General features: G+C 44.4%; 1 protein-coding gene across 2 annotated transcripts in view; it reads left to right on the forward strand.

Moving 5' to 3' along the window:
* TOM1 (target of myb1 membrane trafficking protein) overlaps positions 1-24,569 on the forward strand; it is a 35,569-nt gene that overhangs the window by 6,064 nt on the left and 4,936 nt on the right. Inside the window, exons 2-13 of one of the 2 annotated variants that reach the window (XM_063133454.1) lie at positions 2,280-2,364; positions 5,092-5,170; positions 5,701-5,850; positions 6,879-7,013; positions 8,789-8,923; positions 11,013-11,129; positions 11,364-11,497; positions 11,601-11,634; positions 13,418-13,532; positions 14,298-14,418; positions 20,929-21,004; positions 22,510-22,623. In XM_063133454.1, the coding sequence (XP_062989524.1) occupies positions 2,280-2,364; positions 5,092-5,170; positions 5,701-5,850; positions 6,879-7,013; positions 8,789-8,923; positions 11,013-11,129; positions 11,364-11,497; positions 11,601-11,634; positions 13,418-13,532; positions 14,298-14,418; positions 20,929-21,004; positions 22,510-22,608 (1,280 nt within the window). In that variant the 3' untranslated portion in view covers positions 22,609-22,623. Of the gene's footprint in view, positions 1-2,279; positions 2,365-5,091; positions 5,171-5,700; positions 5,851-6,878; positions 7,014-8,788; positions 8,924-11,012; positions 11,130-11,363; positions 11,498-11,600; positions 11,635-13,417; positions 13,533-14,297; positions 14,419-20,928; positions 21,005-22,509; positions 22,624-24,569 lie in introns of those variants that run through there. The other variant, XM_063133453.1, reaches the window with a different exon arrangement.

The raw sequence follows: 24,569 nt of genomic DNA on the forward strand, positions 1-24,569 counted from the left end.
GGGAAATTAAAGGAGGTGCCTAGTGCTCTGGAACTCCCTCCCAAGGGGGCCCGCCTCGCCTCCTCTCCTCTCTAATGGCTTTCCACAGAATGGTTAAAACCTTCCTTTTTAGGAAAGCATTTGGGCCTTACTGAACATTATTTTTAAGAGTCTCTAGGAATGTAAAAGTATGATTTTTACTGCTTTTGTTCTGTTGCATTTTGCTGCTGTTTTAATATTTTAATTCTTTTTTGTTGATATATTGTAATGATGGTTTAAAATGGTTAATTTGTGTGTGTTTTCCTGTGAGCATCACTTACGGGTTCATGTTTTAACATATAAATGAATAAGTAAAATAAGCAGTGGAAAGATCTCCACCCCTATTCCTTTACTAAGCCTGCAGAAATTCAGCTAGGAAAGTTTTCCCTGCTATTCATATTGCAGTGATGGGAAAGGATTGAAGCAATGAAGTTTTGCTTATATACATGTCAAAAGCACAGGAACACTACCAGGAAAAATCAGTGGCTACCCTAACCTGTATGTCTGGGTGCCCTAACTTGTATTTTTGGTTCTCCTGCTTACTCCATTGGCCACTTGTAAATGGATTGAGTTGCTCTCTCAATTCTGCTTTTCCCTCCAGACTGTTACTTTGTTGTTTCCCAGCTACCTCTGCTGCTGGCTTGGTATCCATTTTCCTTTTGCACACTGGCAGTGCTCCCGCTTGGACGTACTCAGTCCCCTTGCCCCAGGGGGTTGAGGCTGAGCTGATTACAGGGTGTAGGCACTGGCAACTGGTAATAACAGTTTGTTGTTCGTCGCTCTCCATGAGGTTTCAGGAACTGCTAACTGAATGGGACACCATGAAATGAGGACTAGATTTGCCTCCAGCTAGTTCTGTTGTCCATCCCATACAGTTTAATATATTTTTCTTCTCATTCCTATCTCTGAAGAACCTTCTACAAAGTAAACAGCTGCAACATTGGGGGGGGGGGCAGAGATAGCGTAAGTTAGTTTGGCTCCTATCTCATCCCAGTGGTAAAAATATAATAATAAATGAAGCGAGCAACCACATGCCTGTAGTGGTATAGCTAGAGATGTGAAGGCTTGTGGGTGGGGGAATTGGGTGGGGGGATGGAAAAGCTTAGGGGGGATGTTTCTCCTCCCAATTTTTTCAAAAATCCCTGAGGAAAAATATTTCCCCCAATTTTTTCTCTCTCTGTGTGTGTGAATTTTTTAGATCTTCACATCTCTAGCTACCCCAACACATTCCAAACTGAGATGATCCACCTCGATCTGTCTCATGCGGGAAGGCTTATAGAGAACTGCAGGACTCATATGGGGGGAGATGCTTAATTCTCTTCCTCCTTATATGTGCACATACTTTTGCTCCTCAATTTGCGTCCCCCAGGAGTAGCTTGTCTGACCAGCCATCTGCTCCTGGATGTTCACAAATAGGTGTTACAGAGAGAGTCATACCTCATTGTTGGTCTGGCCTCTGAATATGGCAATGCTAGTCCTATCTGCCAGCCATGATAGCCATCTGTTGCTTCCTTCCAGTGTCCCACAAGTACCACTCCCTGTACAGCACCAGAGAGGAACAAGGGAGTAGCTGTCCCTCCCTCTCTCTCTCTCAATCTCTTATGCTTTGCTACTGGAGATGTGTGGGGTGCGGGGGCGGCAGCATGAAGAGACAGCTTGAATGGTGCTCTCTTTGATCGACTGTAGCACAACCATCCCCAACCTTGTGCTCCCCCATGTGGTTTTGCACTACAACTCCCACCATTCCTGACCATTGGCCATGCTGTTTCAGGCTGATGGGAGTTGAACTCCAAAATCTCTGGTGAGCACCAGGTTGAGGAAGGCTGCCTGTAGCACTTATGCCAATCAGAAGCTGATGCACACTTCTGGCTGGACACTTCTGCCCAGCTGTGGCTCTGGAGGCAGTTCACTGGAGGCTTTCAGCACCTGGCTGCTGCATGAGGAAGGGGAACTAGTGCCCTTTCCAGTGAGTTTCATGAGGCAAAGGTGTGGCAGCTGTTAGCTTTGGCCCATGCAGGCACACAGCTGCTGAGTGGCTAGTAGTGCCCGCTGATGGCATGACCTCACTGGCTGTTGATGCTTCTGACAGCTTATGGATGCTGTTCTTTCACAGGAGGTGTATTTTTGGAAGAGTGCCACCTCCTCTCTTCCAATCTCATCTCTAGCAATAGTTCTATTGTAGCAATCTTTCTCGCTTCAAAAGCCAATCTAGGGATGACTTTAGTCTTGTTTTTGTTGGTTTTTCTTCTCCCCCCACACAGAGAAAGCTACTGATGGCTCCCTGCAGAATGAAGACTGGGCCCTCAACATGGAGATCTGTGACATCATTAATGAGACAGAAGAAGGGTAAGGAGGCAATGGTGATATAAAAGGCCAGGTGACATTTATTCGTGTCCTTGGGTGTGTTCACTGGTGTATTTTCATCAGCTTATTCTGCTGAGCACAAGTCTTCTGAAGAACTTTTAGGCACACCCAGTTCAGGAGGAAATTATCTGTGTAGAGGGAAGCAGTGTAAGTTATTCGACTTAAAAACCCAAATCTGGGTCCCTTGACACTTTCAGAAGACAAAACTGCCAGATCGACGTGCTGTTCAAAATGTGCATTTGTGCCATCACCTGCCAAAGACACCATTAGCTATATTACCTATAATTCTTTGCATAAGGGTACCAACAGTCTCCTACTCTTTTCTTGACATTTTTTAAAAAAGAATTTAAGGGTGTTCTTATCTCTTTCTCATGAAAGTCAGCTTACTCTTTGGTGAATTTCTTTCTCTCTCTTCCTTCTTCCCTCTTCCTGGTATTTTAATACTCTGTGTAGTGGTGAGGAGACAGAAAAAAATCTTAGCTGGCCTGCTTAGTGCTCTGATTTTATCCAGTTCCAGGTGGGATCTTTTCTTAGGCATATTGATGATAGAGTAAAATCAGGGAGATATAACAGGGAAGTGTGAATTCACACCCTCCCTTGACACTCCCCCCCCCAAAAATACTTTCTCCGCATTGTTGCTTAGCCCCTGGCAAACCAGCCTTGAGACATCCAGAAATTTGTTTAATGCCAAACCCTTCCACGCTGAACCCTATAAATAACATTTGGTGGGCTTGCTGGTGACCTCAGTAAGGGCAAGAACAGCATGTAATAGGAGTGGTGTTCCATGGAATGCAAAGCAGTGTTTACGTGGCTGCATCTGTTTCTCCCATGCAGAAGCTGAGGGAAGCCTTCTAGTGCTTTTTGTTCTCATAAACCCTGAAGCCGTGTCATCTCTTTCTGTCGACAGTATCTCACACCTACTTCTCAGCCCCCTGTCTCTAATCCAGCTCCACATCTCTGTCCAAAAATCTGCCCAGTGTGATCCTGCTTCACGTTTCTTCTCTCTCTCCCCCTCTCCCTCTCTTCAGTACTGCATTCTTGGCCACGACATTCCATCATTGCTCAACAAGTCTGTTCTGTTAGAATATTTTACTTAAACGTGGGCACCGTTGACTCGCATCCTAGCTTAGCTGTAAGCTTAGTAACTTGAGACCACTCGGAATCTCCAGGGCTAAATTTGTAGTCAGGATAAAATAAAATTGCCTCTGATGAAATGATCTAGTCTGCAAAAGCTCAAGTCAGCCCTTTAAAATGCTGCAAGAAGTCTCCTTGTTGTTGTTGAGATAACCACTGTGGAATGCTTTGCATATTGAAAGGGGCATGGTGTTGTTATGGCTAATAATCCTATTCAGGGTCACCTTCAGTTTTAAAGGCGCCTTCAACAAAGTGCTCCTCCTCCATCAGTGGTTCCTTCAGTGGACTTGTTCAGGCAGTAGCAGCAGTTGCAGTCTGATCGCCATTGGGTGACCCTTGGCCACCTTTAATGATATGTGAAATCCCCTGCTTCATAGCAAGGCCACATCTGACTCTGATTATCCTGGCTCTGCTTCTCATCCTCTGCACCGCAGCGCATTCCATTCCACCTTTCTCCTGCCCACTTGTATAAAACCACAACACAACAAAGCAAACATATCAGCTTCTTCCTGTCCTGTGTCAGGAAAGGTTGCAAGGTATCAATTAAACTTTGGCTATTTCATTTCATTTTTGTACTGCCCAATAGCCAAAGCACTCTGGGCGATTCACAGAAATTGCTAGATACAAGATAATAAAAACATGATATAAAATCTTTAACATACAATATTTAAAAACAAATTTTAAATGCTAAAAGAAGTTATAATAAGATACTGGGCATTCAGAAAGTTTGTAAAGTATTGAGAAAGCGAGACGTTACCAAAATAAATAATGTTCTGCATGCCATGCTGCCTTAATTCTGCATCTTCCATAACATGGCAACAAGAAACATGTACCCTGTTCCACCTGTAAAGATACAAGTGGTACTGGTCTCAAGTTTTCAGCGTCAACTTGCCCTTTGAAAACAGGGTATTCTTCTGTGAGTAGGCTGTTTATGTCCTGCTCTGTTTTAGCCCAGTAGCTGCCCTTTTCTGTCTTACTGTAGATCAGGGATGTGCAACGTCCAGGAGTTGGGAGGCTGTGGGGCTGCATTACCACCACCCGAACCCCACTGGGGGCCACACCCCTGCCAACCCACTGCCACCACCCCTCCGCTATGCTGCTGAATTTGCCACTTCCTTCATGCCTAGTTTAAAGCAAAATTACCATCTTTTTCCCCCTGCAGTGCTGCCAAATTTCAATAGCAAATTCAGTGATGTCATGGCAGTGGGGGGCACAAAAATGGCCAGGGGGCCTTCCAAATCAGCCCATACCATTGGATTTTGCTTGGGCGTACATTTCTTGCTCATGTTCTTCTTATCCATATTTCTGTTTGTGCCCATTTTGCGCCTTGAGGTCCTCGTCTTCCTCCTTGCACTCCCTACGCTTTGGTCCCATGTTCTGAGCAAATGACATTTGTGCAGATAAAAGTTGTTGCTGCTGGTATTATGGGGATGAATTAACTTAGCTTAGCTTGGTTAGTGGGTTGGTTGTGTGGCTAAAATTCACCAAGAACTTCTTGCCTGGCAGACTGCAGCAATATATTTTGACTCTCCTCCCTCGATAGTGTTTTTATAATCTTGCTTCTTCTGCTCTTAGACCCAAAGATGCCTTCCGAGCCATAAAGAAAAGGATCATAGGAAATAAGAACTTTCATGAGGTCATGCTGGCTTTGACAGTGAGTATCCTGCCCCTTTTTCAATAACATAAAGATATCACTTCCTGTTTTCTGCCTTTGCTTCTTACCATCTGTCGGCTGGGTGGGCAGGTTAAAGGATAGGTTACCATAACTCTAGAACTCTGTTGACTTCAACAGCTGAGTAAAGGGCAGGAATGTTCTACAAGTTGTGTCTCTCAGGGAAAGAGGTGTGACCTCCAAGCTGGAATGTTAAGTCTTGGGTTAAGTAGTGGGAAAGCACCAAAAGACTACAACAATTATGTCATAAATACTCTGTAGAGTCAAAAGCAAGAGGAAATACACTGGAGAGCAAAGCACCAATTGTGTTGACACATTTGACAGGCCCATGGCTTTTTTCTGCCGTGTGGACCCTTGGGCCTTTTGCAGTGGAAAGACTACTACTTCAAGTTGGGATGGGTGCTGTGTTTGTATTTCTCAATGGTGATTTCCCCCCCTGCGATTGGGGAGGAGGAAAGCAAGCAATGGCAAGACCAAAAGTATCCTCACTGATATCTTGTTTGGCTCTACAGGTCCTTGAAACATGTGTCAAAAACTGTGGCCATCGCTTCCATGTACTGATTGCTAGCCAGGACTTTGTGGAAGGTGTGCTAGTGCGAACCATCCTCCCAAAAAACAACCCCCCCGCCATTGTGCATGATAAGGTGTTGACCCTTATACAGGTGAGTGCTTGAGATGAGTCGCGGGAGGGAGCACAATTGTAGCAAAGTGCTTGCCTTCCTTCATTGGCAAATCGTTATACAACAAATTGAGCAGAGGGGAGTATAGAATCATAGAATAGCAGAGTTGGAAGGGGCCTACAAGGCCATCGAGTCCAACCCCCTGCTCAATGCAGGAATCCACCCTAAAGCATCCCTGACAGATGGTTGTCCAGCTGCCTCTTGAATATAGAATCATAGAGTAAGGGAAGATATAGAATCATAGAGTAATCATAGAGTAAGGGAAGTCAAACTAAATTCTAGCGTTGCAGGATGCCATTCTGTCTATTAAGCTCTCTACTAATGTGTCTATATAGAGAACTTCTGAAGGGTTCCCGGCATAGTTCCCAGCTATGAGAATAGAGAATGAAATTCTTACGACCTCCCTCACCCCACCCACACAAACACACACTGTAGCTACTTTGAGTCTAAACCTGGGCTGTGCTATTCACCCAGGTTATTTTCAGGGTTGTGTGTACTCCGGGCCAAAAACTAATAGTAAGTAAAACTCTGTGCATTCCAAATCCTCTGCCAAGGAAAGTAGAATTCTGCAGCCTGTATAATTTTGCAACCTTATTCAATTTGTAGTCTCTCATTTTTCATAATGCATTCTGCAGTATTTGTTGTTTTGCTTAATTTATTCTGGTGTTGCTAATCATGATAAGGGGCACGAAGTTAGGCAGGGCACACTGAAGCCCTGCCTTTTAGTTCCTGAAAATCTTACTAAGACATCCCTCTGGCTCTTTGAGTTTTCAGCTGCCATAGTCTACACGTTTTAAAGAATATCTTTGTAGGCATATCTCTAAGACCTTGTCTTTAAAAAATTAATCAAAAACTGAGATTTTCAGGAAGCTGATATCTGCATCTAATATCATGTTCTGCACTATTTCTGTGCTCTTCCAGTGTGATGGCATTCACACATCCCTTTTTTAATGAGAGTTTAAACAACGTATATGCATTATAATAATGGTACCTTTTTCCTGTCTCTCCAGTCCTGGGCTGATGCATTCCGAAGTACACCAGACCTGACAGGGGTTGTAGCTGTTTATGAGGATCTGAGGAGGAAAGGCCTGGAATTTCCCATGACTGATCTGGATATGCTGTCGCCCATCCATACACCACAGAGGGTAAGTTTAGCACTTAGGTATAATGGGAAACATAAAGGGCCAGAAATAGGAGTATTTGTACAGGGCAGGGGGGATCAAATTGGGACTCGAGATTCTGTGATCAAGATATTTGGGCTGTTCACACAACACGCTAACCCACACTCAATGGTTGATTGTAGATTGTTTTGAACCATGGGCTGTTTGTTGAACTGTGTTGTCTAAATGCAGCCAGGGTGGCTTATTTTCTCAAACAAGCCATCTTGACAACCCATGGTTTGTTGTTGGGTTGGTCAGGATGGTTAACAACCCACCCTGGCTGTGTTCAGACAACTTGATAACCACCCCGTAGAAAATGTGCTGCATTTAGACAACATACTAACACATGGCTCAACAAACAACCTTCTGAATGTGGGTTAGCGTGTTGTGTGAACAGCCCCAAAGTATAAAAAAAAATCAATGCTTTCAGCATTTTAAGTAAGGGTGTTGCTGTTGGCAGTCTTGTCCCTCTTTCTGGGACAGGGATGGGTATCTTGTGCCCCTCCAGACGTTTTGGCCTACATCTTCCATCCTCTCTAACACCATTGGCTTTGCTGTTTAGAGCTGATGGGCATTCTAGGCCAAAATATCTGGAGGCTCACAAGTTGCCCACCCCTCATGTATACATTGCTGCTGCCTTCTAAGATAATATAGTGTGTGTGTGTGTGTGTATATGTATGTATGTATATATATATGTGTGTGTGTGTGTGTGTGTGTGTGTGTGTGTGTGTATGCAAGATCTGGATTCCTGGAGGATTTAGACTTCTCCTGGATGAAATGTTTAGTAATAGTAAAAATAATGTTGCCTACTAGTTCCTTTTTTAAAAAAAAATCCAATCCAAACTGATACTGCTTATGAGAAAGCAATAATACCTACACATGAAGGTTTATTGGCTTCAATTTGGAAAGGAAAAGGGCTTGTGTAAGCAGATCAGTTGGATGTTTCTGTTGTAACTCTTTTATTACTGACATGAACAGGGCCTAGGAGGTATGCAGAACTCAGGAATCTTGCCTCACAATCATTGTAAGGTTTTCCCAAGGTTGTTTTTGGCTTCTGAACAGAAACTGGTTACAACCTTTTACCCAATTAGACAAAGTCAAGTTGAATCTCTGCTTCAGATTTTTTGTTTTTAATAAGCAGCATGTTGCATCTTGCCAGATTTCTTACTGTACTTGAAGAGGCATGGAACCTGCATAGCCTAGTTGTAGCCAACATATTTGGACCTGTGCTTGCGGTAGGATGCAGTGACACTAGTCTGTTTTGGAATCCCTAAAGAGACATTAAGGTCTTGTCCAGAGAACATGAGAAGAGTTATGGGCTGCATGTCCAGCTCATATAAGGGCAACAGTGGGTATGACAATGAGAGAATCCGCATTGGGGTAGGCAATTTCAGTGTGTGTGGGGTGGGGGTTGCATTTCCCCACCCCAGAGCCCAACAGGGTGGGGAAATGCTAGCAGAAGAGGCTGCATCACCACTAGAAGTGGCCACGCTGTCAGATTCCCAACAACAGCTGTTTGGCAGGCTGGAGGGACAAGAGTCATGCTCCCCATGCATCCTGTTTCCCAGAAGAATCACTGTTTCTCAAAGAAACACACTCCCACATGCACTCTGTTTCTCTGCAGAATTACATTCACCCCTAGCCAGCCAAACCAGCCATTACTGGATGGATTCTTTGACTAGGAATAAGTACGGATTTCCTTTGCTTTTTTTGCCTGTCACTGAACCACTTTCCTTCCCATTCTTTGGATTCCTCTCTAGAGTGTATATAACCCGGACTCCCCATCAGGAGTGAATTCACCAGCAGCAGATTCCCCTCACGCAATAGAGTCCATCCTGCACCCTGTGTCTCTACCAGGAGCTCCTCATGCCCCCATCACACCAACACCAGAGCAGGTAAGAGCAACATGTTGCAGTATGCCTTGCCTGAAATGTTCTGTGTTCAAGCAGCCACTCAGAGTTCCCCATGTATAGAAGAGATAGTCTCATTGAAGATCACCCCAATTTTTTCACAATGGCAAATTCCACAGTTGGCAAACAACAACCCCAATCCTTTTCTGAATACTGTTCCTAGGGTTTGGCTCTACAAGCAGTGCTATTCCCCAAAGATCCCACCTCAAATAAAACCTGGGTATTTAGATTTGCTTATTTAGGTTCAGAATCGATATATCCCTGTTGCACAAGTTAGGGCAATTTACAGCATTAAAGGGTGATTGGGGGTGGGGGATAAATTACTTCAAATATCTTAGATAAAAAGAACCTCTATGTTTGAGGGAGGAGAAAGCAGTTCTTCAGAAATTTGTTGGAGAACCATCACAGGACCACTGTTTCTACCATGAGGAGGGGTTTTTGCAGACATATAGCGTTTTACCCGTTTGCTGATTCCATAATGTAAGTCAGCCTTCCTTTAGTTGGTGCCCTCTAGGTGTGGGCATGCTGGCTGGGAATGATGGGAGTTGCAGTCCAACACATCTGAAGGGCACCAGGTTAGGGAAGTCCACTGGATGATTGTATGGTGATCTGACAATATAAGAAATGGATGTGAAAATCCACCCTTCGTATCCCATGAACCTTAGCATTTCCAGCATCCAAAGCACTTTGCATACCTTATCTCGGTAATCCTTGCAGCAGGATTAGGCAACCTTCTTACCACGTGGATATCTGTCAGGGACGCACTTTGGCTGAGTCGGTGGTGGTTGAAGCTGAAATGAGTGAGTGGGGCCGGAGTCCCAGGCATCTATTCACACACATACACTCCACACTCCCAGGCTTCCATTCACCCACCTTCAGCACATGCAGAGCTTTACTAGTCAAGGCTGTTGACCCACTCTATCTACTTCCAGTTTCACTGCAGAATTGAGGTCAGCTCTCTAAGCAAAGAGCTTTTCCTTTCCTGCCTTTCCATACTTTCCACTACATAATCACTAGGCGGCACTGTGAAACAGCAGAGTAACGCAATTACACTCGTAGGGATTTACTCTATGTTCCAAGGTGAAATAAAATACAGGAGTTTTCCTGCTCTAAATACCTCCACAGAAGAGCTTTTAAACCTAAGAATTTTAAGATGCTGTGATTGTTATTTTAATATTGTATTGGTTCTATATGCTCTTTTAACTAATTTTATGTATTATATTGTGTTTGCTGTTGTTCCCTGCCTCAATCCAGAGGGAGAGGCAGGTAAATTATTATTATTATTATTATTATTATTATTATTATTATTATTATTATTATTCGGAAGCAAAACTTGGAGGGACACATTGTCATTTAAAGCATCTGTAAACTGTCATGACTGAGGAATGATGAGTGCGCAATAAAAGCTTCATGAAGAAAAGAGTGCACACTCCAGATAACCATTTATTCATTCTCTCTTTCCCTTTCCACCCCTCAACCCCACTACCACCACCACCACCACCACACACACACAACATCTTGGATGCCTTTTGAAAGCATATATGCTGTCAGATTCACAGATTCAAAGCGCTGTTCTTTCATTGTTTGAGTGGGGAGAGGGCGGAGTCCTGCCCACCCAAGCAGGGATGCTCTTGGGTCCGACTGGATCTGCTGCTGTTTTTTGTTATCTGTTTTTTTTCAAAGGGCTCTTCTCTCTTTGTTTTGGATCCATACTTTTCAAAGGGCTTTGATAGTGTTCACTATACATAGAGATTTTTTTCTGATGGGGCAAGCAGTGTATAAGTCTATTAAATAATAACAGATACGTCTGGTGCAAGCTTATTAATCCTAAGAACGATATTTTTTTGTCCAACACTGAGAGTGTTTCCAAAGAACGAGCCTGCACAAGCACTTAATTGCTCACCTGCCAGCTTCATCTTTCTCCTCACGGGAAATGCTGGGGTTGGAGGGCATTTGAGAGAGATTGGGGCAAGGGGCATGCGGGGCACAGATTGCCCACCTATGCCTAAGCAGGGGTCCACAAATTTTGACTGGCAAGCCCAGTTGGACGTAATGCCTGCATTTGTGCTTTCAGATTGGGAAGCTGCGCAGTGAGCTGGAAGTGGTGAATGGAAATGTGAAAGTGATGTCTGAGATGCTAACTGAGCTCGTCCCGGGACAGTCTGAACCCTCTGACATTGAACTGCTCCAGGTAGGAAGTGGCTGGAACAGACACCTGCCATTGCTGCTGTGAGCAGGGGCTGGATTTCATTCAACCCAACAACCACTGAGCTGGGCTTACCTTACCCCAACAAAAAGAATCCATCATGTCCATGACATGGGTAGTAGGAATGGATTTTTAGCCCCAGCCGATGACTGACTGTCGCTGCTTAACCTAGTTTCCTTGGTTCAATTCTCACAATTTGCATTCTCTTGCCATGGGTAGGAACTGAACCGGACGTGTAAAGCGATGCAGCAGCGTGTGTTGGAGCTGATCCCCCGTATCCTCAATGAACAGCTAACAGAGGAGCTGCTCATTGTCAATGACAACCTCAACAACATTTTCCTGCGCCATGAACGGTATTCCTAAGTCCTTCCCCCTTTCCCTGCTCTTTCCCTTTCCCTCTCACCAGCAGAGCAGCCCACCACCTTCCACTGAAGCTCATCTCCTTCTTTCTTGTAGGTTTGAACGGCTCCGATCTGGCCAGCCTGTTAAGGTGATTGAGCATTCCTTTCCTTTAGGGCATGCTAACAAGGTTTTGTCATTCATATTGCCTGGGAAGATCAGGTAGAATGCTGTGGTAACCGAGCCATGGTGTACAGTCCTCAATGTGCTGGATTTAAATATTTGGTGTTGTGCTTGGAGAAGCCAATTCCATTACACTCAAAGAGTTGGTAAGGATGAGGGATATCAAAGAGGTTCATACATTGTTCTGATCAGATCCCCTTATGGAAATTCCTTAACCATATCCTGTGGACACCTAACTCAGGATGCACTTCATCTTCTGACAGATATAAGGGAACTTAATTTTCCATTCCATCCACCACTCTGTTGTTGTGTCAACTACAGATAGAGGGAGATTCTAGGAGCCTTGTTTATTGTTAAACCTGGCCCACTGGTTTGGTCTACCCCAGTAACCACTAGGACTAGGGGAAGGGCTGTAGTTCAGTCATAGAGCAGGTAGGTTCAGTCCCCAGCTTCTCCAGATAGGACCGGGAAAGAATTCTGCCTAAAACTCTGAAAAGTTGATCCTGGTCAGTGTAGATATTCCTTCCCCAACCTGGTGTGTCGTCATCCCTGATGCTTTGGACTACAACTCCCAGGATTCCTGACCGTTGGCAATGATGGCTGGAGCTGATGGGAAATGAAGTCGAAAACATCTGGAGTGCATCAGGTTGAGAGAGGCTGGTGAATTAGATGGGCCAACAATTTGACCCAGGATAAAGCAGCTCCCTGTGTTCCTCGGACCACTTCAACTTCCTCTACATTCGCTGTCAGGCCACAGGCATATGGCCATAACCTTTGCAGCTCTGCCCATTTTCCAGAACAGTAGCCCTATTCAGGCATTCATAATTGCCAAGTGCAGAGGGGCCATGCTCCACCTCCATCTGCACCCTCCCTGTGTTGACGGGGAAAGGTGCTGTAATCACATTTGGCTGAACAATGTTACAGAGCCCCATGCGGTTGGGAACCTTGGGTTCCTGGTGGCGTAAGGCTCCGTAACCGTGTTCAGCCAAATACAGTCATAGCACCCTTGCAGACTGTCCCTGTCAATAACGGGAGGTAGAAGGATTGGGGTCAGAACATGCACCCTCTCTGCTTACAAATTATGAACAGATGAGCAAGGCATTTCAAAGAACTCTTAGGAGCTGAAGATCACTGCTTCAAAGGAACTTCACAGATTGCACATAATCCAACAATTGGAGACCCATTTGTTTTTCACCCTATGCCAAACCTAATGATGACTGGTCATTACAAATCTTAAACTTCTTGACAACATCCCTACCCCCACCCCAATAGATGGATTACAAACAGATTCTAGATTTAGAGACATTTTGCCCTTTCATGCTATTGAAGTCAGCCAGGGGAAACTACAGTGTTGGAATTCCATTGGATCAGTGGGAGTCAAGGACACTGTTAAGCATTCAAGACCCATTGTTTTCAGCAGATCCCAAACCGCCATACTTTTAGAGAGGTAGGTGCGTGGGACCTGTGCCCATAATATCTTGGAACCCCAGTTAATAGTGAAGAGCCCCCAAAAGTTAATTAAGTAATCAATACCTTGACTAGATGGTCAAGTTAACTGGCTGTGTCTTTTGCATCGCAGTGTTTTTGTTCATTCCACAAATTTCTCAGGCTTTTGTGTGATGGGTGGTGTTTGACATTTCCCAAACTGTTCAATGCACATGGCTTCCCAGGCGGGACCTTGTTTGGGCAGAAATGCCAGGATCATTGAGAATAGTGCAAGAATGGCAAGTCCATTTTCTCTTTCTTCCAAGCAACAAAACAATGCAGAAAATGCAAGCAATTTGATTGACGTGGAACCTAGTGCTACACCAGTGGGAAAAGAGCCTGAAGCCCCCAACACGCTCTCGTCCCAGCTTGCAGGAATGAGTGAGTAACCCAGCTGCGCCCCTTGTGCTGTGCAGCTCCTTGTTTCCCCACCCCAACCCCATGGTTCTGGCCGCCAGTCCACCTGTCTTGAGTCTCTACGCCGGGGGTGTTGAACCTCTTTCAGCCCACGGGCCAAATTCCGTTTTGAAGAAGCTCTTGGGGGCTGCATTCCACTGGTGGGGGGAGCTGAAGGCAAAAGGGGTGGAGCCTAAATCCCAGCACACTTTTAGCTTAAAGCTCTTTCTGCCAGTCACAAAGCTTTTAAGAGAGTCATTTCAATGTTTTAGAATGGGGAAAAAGTTTTGCACAAAAGCCAGGAAAACACCGAAACAAATCAATGGGCGAGGAAGAGGGTCAGGAGAAAGGGGTGTGGCCTGCTGGAAAACCCTCGAGGGCCACATTGGGACCACAAGAGTGCCAGATTTGGCCCCCGGGCCTGAGGTTCTACACCCCTGCTCTGTACTTTTTCCTCCATATGTTTGCTTTCTTTAAAAGGAATACTTTGAATATAGGATAATAGAATCAATAATGCAGAAGTAGCGAATCATGCAGATGTATTTAATGTTCATAATCTATTCATACCTTGGATTGGGGGGGGAAGCAAGGTATATGTACAGGCCTTTATGTGTTTATGCTTACCTGAGATGATGCAAAAAGAGCTAAAACCTGTTGTTATCAGACTTTTAGAATGGTATCTTACTAGAGCATAATGTGATCTGAACATGCATTGGATGTTACTTTGCTCCTGTCTCTTGTGCCTTACAGATCTGGGTTCTGGTAGTGTCAGCGCAGGGCTGGTGTCCCTCAACAATTCTGGCAAACTGGAAGAAGAGTTTGACATGTTTGCACTGACCCGTGGCAGCTCCCTGGCTGAACAGCGCAAAGAGTGAGTGGCAGCACCTCTAGAATAAATTAGGTGAAATGGTGAACATTGCAGAATAAATTATTCCAAATAAGATAAATTTCCATATGTTAATATATACAAATTGTGAAATACAGCCGTTGTTCGTGCAAATTCTGGTTTATATCCATGCAGAGTTTTGATTTGATTTGATTTTTAAGCGCAGTCCATATTTAACAGAAGTCTGTGCCTCTCTGCCCCTTAGCATGTTCTTCATATGTATAAAGAAGTTGCTGAGTACTTAATTCTAGTGCTCTGCAAGCAGAGAAAAAGGAAAAAATCATGAAACTGAAATCAAGGGTTCTTGTAGGATTGAGAAGCAATTTAGTAAGAGATCCTTCTTGACTCAAGTAGTAAGCCATCAAGCATACTGCAGGTGAAAGCTGAGGCCCCTAGAGACTTGAGTGCTAGCCCTGGGCACTTTGGGAATGGGAAACTAATCTTTTGCCTTTAGATATTGTATTTTCCAGTGTCTTCGCTAAGTCTCCTTGTGCCCCATTTTGGTAAGAAAGGGAAATGCCACATGTGTGTCACTTATTTTTTGTTGACTTCCATTTGTCTTTTCCACAATAGACTAGCCTTCCCCAATCTGGTACCCGCCACATGCTTTGGACTACAACTCCCAGCATTCCTGACCATTGGCTATGTGGATTGGGCTGATGGGCATTGAAATCCAAAACATCTGGAGGGCACCAGGTTGGGGAAGTCTAAATGCAGACTGTGGCGCAAAGGCTGTTTGGCTTCTTAGCCTCCCACTTTAAATTTCCCAGTTTGACTCCTTTTTGGTGAGGGGGTTGCAAAATTCAAGAGCAGACTATTTCTACTCTAAACACACAGAGACCCAGTTCACCAAATCAAAACAAACAACTCAGAGACTATTGTTGGGTTATTTGAGGGTTGTTTCCCTTTCAAACAAGCTTTGCCGCCCAGATGACACTGCAAGCCATGTGTGCGTCGGCAGTCATTATCCTCCTGGGCTTGGATTATCATGTCATCCAAACCAGACCAGCGTGGCTTATTTAAGTCATGGTGGCTTGTTTGTACATGCAAACTGGCCTAGGGTCTGATCTTTAAGAAGACATGTTGTTGTTGTTGTTGTTGTTGTTTTTCTCCTCCCCCTTCCCAAAAGCAAACTTGAGCCTTTGTTAGCACATACTTGTTTCCTCCACTCCTGTTTCCTCCTTGTCTTGTTCTTATTCTCTAATGGCCTCCAGAATTGCAGCAGCAGTGAAATGGGATAATTTAATTTTAACAGAATGGGCCAAACAGAAGGTAGAGCTGTCTGTCAGTGTTTTACAGAATATTGGCCAGTCTCTAGGAGGGTAATCCCCAATGCTTTGGCTACTTCTATGCTCAGTTTCTATGCTGGGAGCCTGGAAAACAAGGGGAACCTCACATAACACACCTAGCTTACATTGCAGTGTTTTTCTGGAGCAACCTAGTGTGGAGTTCTCAAGGTATCTGAAATATCCCCCTCCTCCTACCTTTTGAAAACAAATCCCTCGTGTATAAGAAGCTGTCATGTTTGTTTGGATTTATTTTGTTTCGGCTGGAAAAGAATTTTCCTGCCATTCGTTTTCCCTGCACCGTGCAGTGTTGTTTTACCCCCCTCGTTGACACACCTTGCCTGTTCCTGCTGTCCCAGTTATGGAATTCTAGATTTTGTAAGAGCTGATGTATAGGCTAAGGGTGTGGCAACTGGATGCCTTCCAGATGGTTTGGACTACAACTCCCGTCAGGCTCAGCCAACATGACGAGTGGCCAGGGGGAATCTAGTCTGTGAGCCCAGGGTAATAAGGATGGGCTAAATGTTTCCTGAGGAAAGCCTTTGGTTGAACTTTGGAGCAATTTCAAGGGCAAAAGGAGGACTTAAACGATTCATTCTCTTCTGCCTTACTTTACTTCCGCCACTTGTATGTCATGGCGTGGCAGCAATAGTAGTGCTCCTTGTGCTGGCTGCATTCCCCCATCCCACCCCACCCCACACACAAGATCCTCCATACGATCCTACATTCTATATCAGGACATACCATTACAAAGCTTTTGTGTGCGGGAGGTGGGGGGAGGCTCCAGGAACTGCTGGGGGTGTGCAGTGATGTTGTCATCTTTCCCAGAACACACCCTGCCTCTTCTTGGGCAACACTATGACGTGCTGCAGCATCACAGAGAGAGTGCTCTGAGGGGAAAATGTCAAACAGTGGTTCCCAGGAGGAGCACTGTTGCCGCTGCCTGAAGCAGGTGCCCCTCCCCATTTTGTAGCCATCCACCCCATGAAAAAGTTACCAAATCCCCTTCCCCTCCATTTTCCTGGAATGATGGCAAGAAAATGGGATGTCCACTTCGACTCAGCCTACTAGGAACACTCTCATACAAACCTTATCTCAGCCATGAATTCGCCAGATGGCTTTAGAGCAACCAGTGGTTTCTCAGCCCGCCCGCCCTCCCTCTCTGTGCCTCAGGCCTGGTCCTGATTTTTCCAATCTGGAAATGATAATAACGGTGATCTACCTTACAGGATAGGTGTTTCAAGACTCACTATAAGAATGTTGTGAATCCCTTTGCATGCTCGACAAGCGTCCCATCAATGCTAAGTTTTGTCGATGTGTGGCGGGCCTGGCCATTCTCTAGTTCCTCACAGCTCTGTCCCTGCTAGAAGCAGACGCTTGTTATGGGCACGTGAGGTTATGCTTGAGCTCAAAAAGCACACCACCACCCCAGGCACTTAGTGAAGTAGGCTAGGTGCCAGCACACTTCTAGACGCCTCTCACAGCCGCCAAAGGGCTTATAATGCGGAGATTGGCTTCTCAAAGTGCTGGGCTGATTCACTCAGAAATTGCCTTCTCAAATGTTGGGCTGCTGCACCGGGGAAAGAATACAGATTGTGCACCAAGCTGCACAAAGGGTGCTCCCAGCTGATTTGTATTGAAAGGAGGCAGAGGCAGAAAAGCAGCTGATCTTGTGCTGAAACCCAACCTCTTGGCGCATACCCTGGCTACTCTCCTCCCACCCCGGATAGCTGCAGAGAACCAGACAGCATATCTTCTCCAGCACAACCTGATCCTCCTCTGACCAAGAGGCGGGTGTGATCTTTCCGATAAAGAAGCTACTTCTGTTTATCACCTTCTATTTATTCCTCATTCTCTAACTGGATTAGCTGCCTCCTGTTTTAAACTTTCTTGCTGGCAAGCCAGCGTGAGACTCTTCTACAGCCCCCCACACACTGCGGTGCCTTTATTTATTTTTTTCCCCTGTGACTTGGCTTGCCCACATTGAGACACCTTTCGCAGGCTTGGGTCTTCCCAGAGCCCCCATGAACACCTGTGCGCGGACCTTCTGGCAACACCTCAAACCCTTCCTGCCCTTCTGCCTCATCAGCGGCATGGTAGCGGCCCTCTTCTTCATCATTGATGCCATCGTGCACAGCGGGCCCTTCACCGACAAGCACTTCTTTAAGAAGTTTGAGCACAACTGGCCCGACCCCCTGGCCCCGAGAGGGAATACCTCCCAGTGAGCATGGGAGGAGCGGAGGCCTGGCTTGGGGGAACTCACTGCTGGGACGTCCTGACCCAAGGGGACTTTGGCCTTCCTGTGTAAGAAATCATTGGCATAGATGAGAGGGCGAGGCAAAAGCGGCGTGTGTGTGTGTGTGTGTGTGTGTGTGTGTGTGTGTGTGTGTGTGTGTGTGTCTTGAGCATTCTCATGCAGGGTAGAGAGCCATTGGTGCTTAGGGGGGCAAGCAGGTCAGAAAGCTTCTGCAAGGTGATATTTGGATGGGAAAGTACTGCTGTAGTTCTGCATGCACTGATGATTCAAGAGCAATTACATCTGTTCATGTCAAACTGCAACCCGTAATAAGCACCTCCAGAACCAGAGAAATTTAAAAAGCCGTAGAATGTGAATTAAGGTTGTGTGCTTTGGTAGAATAGCTCTGAGTGGAGGGCTATCTGTATGTATGCTACAATTCTGCAAGAGCATAGGATATTGGGAGCAGAATTCATCTTTCTTGAGAATCCAGCCTTTTATCATAAAAGACATGCTTCTAGCCCCTCTGCCTAGAATGCACAGATAGTCCACAGTTCCTGAATCAGTTTGCCAATGACTCGTTGCAAGGCTTCAGTGTCGTCTTCCCCACAGCTAGCAACACTGAAACGAATGATGCAACATAGTAAAAATTAGACGATACATTATAGAAAATAAGAGCAGTTTGGCAAATGTACTTTATTTGCATGATGTATACAGGCTGCAGACATTATATTTTCTTGGTGCTGAATTTGGAATGCCCAGGCACGGAATATTATTAAATTCTTTAAAAAAATACTAGCTTGGAGGACACATTGCCCTGGATATATGATACATATTAGCATTGCTGGATTTGTGTAAGGAATTGACTATCCTAATATATACATGAAATAATTTTGATTTATAACCTATCTCAAAGGACCACATCAACATTTTACCATCCTCTAGACCCTTGAGGTCAGACCCTCTCTATGCTGCAGTTGTAGAATTGGAGCTGTAGGGTCATGCCTTGCCCAGAACCACATGGTAGATGGCCAAGCCTGGATTTGAGCCCAGGACCAGGGCTGACACTCACTCTGCTAGATCACATTGGCAAAGTCCCCAGTGAATTCCACTAGAACTATAATGGAATATTGGTGCCACTTCGTTGTGACAGACCAGCTTTCACCAACTCTGTAGTTGTTGAACAACAACTCCTATCATTCCCAGCCAGCATCTGGTGGGCTCAGGTTGGAGAAGGCTGTGGTAGTCTCTTTTCACATGTGTGAGCCAGCTGTGCTATCGCAGAAAAGGTCTTGGGCGTAGCTATCGGAAAAACCATAATATCGTTGCTCAGCCATAATGTTCATTGGGTGTATTTATTTATATTGCTCACTGGTTTCTGCTCAGGAGTACTCGAGATGATTTACAACCATTTTTTAGCCCCAGCCATATTTAGAATGGCTGGGGCTACAAAATCACAACATTATGCCCAGCCAACATAAGTATGCCAATAACCTCAGTAAAATTGTAACCACCGCCTGACTTGTTGGTTATAAAAACTCTGGCAAAACACTTTCACCTGCCTCCTAAAGCTTAAAAAGGAATGATCTCTCTGAAAAGAGAATTCCAGATATGTAGCAAATGGAAATCCTGCGGAGGTGGAATTTGGAAAAAGGCTCTTCCGCTCGTCTTCACATACTGCGGAATGGGTGCTCCCTTTCTCATATAATGGGTTGTCAATTTATTTCCAAGACAAATTCAAAGTGCTGGTTTTAACCTAAAAAGCCCTACATGACTCAGGACCCCAAGACCGCCTTGCCCCATACAAACGGACCTGAGGAGGCCCTTGTCTCTGTGCCCCCTCCAAGAGAAGCTCAGGGGGTGGCATTTCACAGAAGGGGCCTTCTCTGTGATAGACCCATGTTTATGGAACCCTCTCCCTACAGAAGCTCACCTGGCACTTTTCAACAGTAGTTGGGAATACGGTTATTTTCCCAGCCGTTTGGACATTAGTTCAGGCCTTCATTGTTGTGGGCTGCTTTTGAGTGGTGGTCATTCTAGGTTGTGGGGAGGGTGTGATTTTGTGTATTGTGGGTGAACACTTTTCATACTGTATTGTTTTTAAGATTATGTTTGTATGGTGTTTATTGCAGCAATGATTATTGCTTATATTGATTTTGTTTTTTATTAATTATGGATTTCTGTATTTGTGTGTGTAAGTCACTTCGAGACTACTTTTTGCAGTGGGAAGTAATGCATAAATTGGAAAGAGACACATAAATGTAATAAATGTTAATGATAATATAAAAGCCATTTTCCAAGGAACAATGGCTTCCACCTATATAACATTGATAGGAGGTTAAAAGAATATGATACTGTGAATGCCCAGAATTTGGTGAATGTTAACATTTCTATGTCTGTGCCCTTATTAATTTTTTGAATGCTCAAAAAGAGTAAGGTCACTAGTCAGTGCTTTCTATACTGGTCACATGGGTTATCCTAGCCAATGCTTTCACTGTTGAATCATCCTTTTAAAATTATTTATTTATTTATTTATTTACTACATTTCTATACCACCCCATTGCTGAAGCTCTCTGGGCGGTTTGGAGGGTCCTGCTGGGGTGGGGTTCCTTTTGCTATTGTTCCCCGCCTCAATCCAATGAGAGAGGCAGGTAAGAAATTTTTTATTATTATTATTATTATTATTATTATTATTATTATTATTTATTGTTGTTGTATTAAGATTTACACAAAATCCCCCTCCCCTGTTTTCAGCTTGGCCCTATTGTCAAAATGAGCATGCATATATGTTGGCATTCACCAAATTTCAGATACTCTCTGTAACATAACATAATAAATAAGGATCCTATATACATAGGAAAAGCAGGACCCCCAAAGATGTGAATGGTTGTATCTATGGTTCAAACAGGCCCCATTATCTTCAGCAACCCCTCTGCTTTTATGTGCTCTCTTTAACTTGGTTCTCTCTTTCAGTGTAAAATATGAAGACCCTCTCGCCAAGAAAGGATTAGCTGGAGCCTTGGATACCAGGCAACAGAATACAGGAGCGGTGAGTGGCTATCTATGTGTTGTCCCCATAGTGGCAGGTCACGCATCTCCCCAACCCACTTGGGATGTTAATGATTTCAGTCAGTCAATTTATTTGTATACTACCTTTCCACAGAATTGTTCTCAAGGCAGCTCGCACAAAAAATCAAAATACACAAGACAATAATACAAAGAAAAGAAATGTATCAGCATCTATATATCACACTAAAAAAAACTCAGTACAAAGGGAGAAATAGAACAATAATATTTTAAAACCATTCTCAGTAAGTTAAAAAGTATAAAATAAATAATAGTAATAGAGTGTCTCAGTGACATTTTGGAATTATCATATACATTTTGGCTGTGTTTGGACAACGCAATAGTCAATAGTGGGTTAATAGTCAACTCCATGGTTGATTATCGAGGGATTATGCCCCACACGGCACGATTATAATCAACCATGATGTGGATTAAGGTCAGCGTTGAGTTGACTGTTAGTTGACGGTGTGTTTGATTGACACATCCCCTGTCCTCTCTCCCACCTTAGTCTTCCCGCTGGTTTCTCATCAGCCATTGTGAGTTCTGCCGACTAGACTAGAGCAGCAGCAGCAGCCACATTGGTTGCTCTTAACAGGAGACTCTGTAATCGATGAAAATAGCCAACTACTGAAAATAACCCACCGTTATCATGTCATCCAAACCCAGTCTTTGCAATTATAATGCACATCAGCAACAAGAGTAATGCTATCAGCAATTGTAAAAAAAATAAAAAATACAAGATGTAACACCATAAAAACTTACATCCAAATAATGACAACAAACCACATAAATACAGTACAATATCACAATAAGTATGCAAGGCAAAGACTCCTTCTAGTGGATCTATCCAGAGGCTAATACAGCCAAGATGGTAGGCAGCTTTCGCAGTTAAGTATATCATTTTCTTGAGGCTGCGCTGACTTTGCAAAGGCACAGGCTTCAGACAGAGTTCATCTGAAACATGCTTCTCATCCAGAGGAAACTGTATGTTTCATGCTTTTCTGTGCAGTCAGTGCTTCCATCTCTGTTCTTACTGCGGAGAATCCGTTAAGGAAGAAAGGGTGGAAGAGCTGCACAGTGCCTTCTGACTGTCACTGCAAGGACCACTCTGTCTGGAAGCCCATGTGGTACCCTCCAGATGTTTTGAACTTAAACTCCCACCAGCCCTGGCCAATGGTCAGGAATGATGGGAGCTATAGTCCAAAATGCCTGGAAGGCACCAAATTTGGCAACACTGCCCTAGAGGCATCTTTTTATGGTCTTGCACCATAAGCATAGTTTGAGATTCTCACTCATTCCACTTGCCTCTCTGAAAAAATGGCAGGAAGAATGGGAATTTTCCAACCCTCTTTTATTTGTAGAAGAGGGAGCTTATCTCTCTGCTGCACTCATGAACATTGCATCGTGGTAGGTGCCTGCATTTCTCCACCCTGCCCCACATCCCCCACCTTTCCTAGCCGCTTTCAAAGCAAACTCTCTCTTAACTAGCCGGAACCAGGTACTTCTACTGACGAAGCCCCGATCACAAACTGGATGATGCGCCAAGGAATGGTGAGAATGTGTCACTGCTGGGGAAGAGCAGCATAGAGCTGAGCCACCGCTAAGCCAGGTGTGGTGCTGTCTGAACAGGGTGTGGAGACAGACAGGCAAAAGTAACATAACTGAGCTGGAAGCCAAGAAACATCTTCCAGATGGAATATTGTAATTCTCAAACAGTCTGTGGACCAGAGAAATGTTAGTGCAATAAAGAAACCAAGCAGGTTTTTTTAGACTTTCATTCTCACTAACTTGGTGGGATAAAAATTGTCATCTCTGAATCCACCAGCAATGCAGCTCCATCCACAGAGTGTACAAACAACATCAGATATCCCATGTTGACTTCCTCCATCAGGGGTGACCACCAATGGGGTGAGGAAGGGCCTGTAAATGGCTAGCTCTTGCCTATTACAGCAAAGGAATTTGTACTTATGAATGGCACACAGTTTTCCATATTTTCAATATATTCCAGATTCTGTATTTTCAAAAGTGAAGGATCAAACATGTCTGCCTTTTTTCCTTGCAGCAGCCCTACGGGCAGCTCCAGGTGAAGCCATTGCATCACCTGCTAAATTAGGGATAGTCAACTTGTGTGCCCTCTCCCTGATGTTTCGGCCTTCAACTCCCATCATCCCTCACCATTAGCTATGCTGGCTGGGGTTGATGGAGATAAAAATATCTAGAGGGTGACAAATGGTTCACCCCTTCCTCCCCTTTCCAACTCAATTAGAGTCTTAATTAAATGTCCGCAGGTCCTTCCTCCCCCATTCCAACTCAAGATTTTGATCATGCTGACACCATTAATTTAACATCGTCAGTATTTTTCTCTCTCTCTCTTTCCTTTCCCCCACCTAGTTTTTGTAATACTTTGCCTGATGAACAGGTCTATAGATCTCAAAAGCTTACACTCCTTTTGGTTCACCTAATAATGGTATTACAGTAATACGTTTTCCATATTGTCATTCCCTTCTTTCCCCAACTCAGGTAAAACATTACCTGGCATTAAACCAGTTGGGGAAATTGCCACATGATTAGACATCCACTGCCCCCTGAAATGCTTTGTCCAATGTGTCTCCACACACTGTTCCAGCAGGTGTATGTAAGTCTCTCTTCCTTCTGTTCCAGAAAGCTCTTCTGATAAAGGAAATCTTGGTTGGGTTTTCCTTAATTATGCCCAGCCTCTCCAAATCCCAGTTATGATAAACAGTCTGATTAGGACCGGAGAAAGAAGAGCTTTATCTTGGCAGAGGAAAGAGAATAAGAAAGGAATAGCTCATCTTCTGGGTACTGGCTTTTAAAAAAATCTGTTCTTTTCTTGGGAAAGTTAGATTCTTTCAGATTGGCTTTGCTCTCTTCTTTCCCATCAATTTGGAAGCAAAATATCAGATTTTCCTGCACTGAGTAGCAGGAACCTGCTTGCTTTTGCTTCCACTTAAGGTAACCTATGTGAATGGCTGACTGTCCTTCCTCCTTTGCTTTTTTTCAGCTTCTTTTGGAAATTCCCATTGCACTCAAGGGCCTGTAGATTTGGGCCAGCTACTGCTTGCATTAAATAATGAGGAGGGAACGCTTCTGACCAACTCTGCTGCATAAGGGAAAGACCTCACATCTGAAAACCCTTGCTCTGGAGATAAAGTTCATTTTCTCTACCTTAAGCTCCCCCCCCCCCCAAATCACTTGGCTTGGCATAGAGGCTAATTTTGGAAGGGACTATTGTAAGAAGTGACCCTTTCTTCTTTCCATGCCTACCTCTTCCTCCTTTCCTGGAATTACAATATGATTCCAGAGAATCCAAGGCACTACACAGCCTGTTATCTTCTGTTTGGGATGGAGACTAAATCTCTTAGGCCACTAATAGCAATCACACCGTTGTTGGCCTAAAACACCAGAATGCGTATGTAGGCCTTGTGTTTCCATTATTTTTAAGAATATAAAAATTGCTCAGACCAAGGCCCATCAAAAAATAATCCACCATTCTGCTTCCATGAGCAGCCAGCAGCTACACCCGTCCT

The sequence above is a fragment of the Elgaria multicarinata genome, chromosome 9 (genome assembly GCF_023053635.1).
Source record: "Elgaria multicarinata webbii isolate HBS135686 ecotype San Diego chromosome 9, rElgMul1.1.pri, whole genome shotgun sequence".
In the NCBI taxonomy this organism is placed as follows: Eukaryota; Metazoa; Chordata; class Lepidosauria; order Squamata; family Anguidae; genus Elgaria; species Elgaria multicarinata.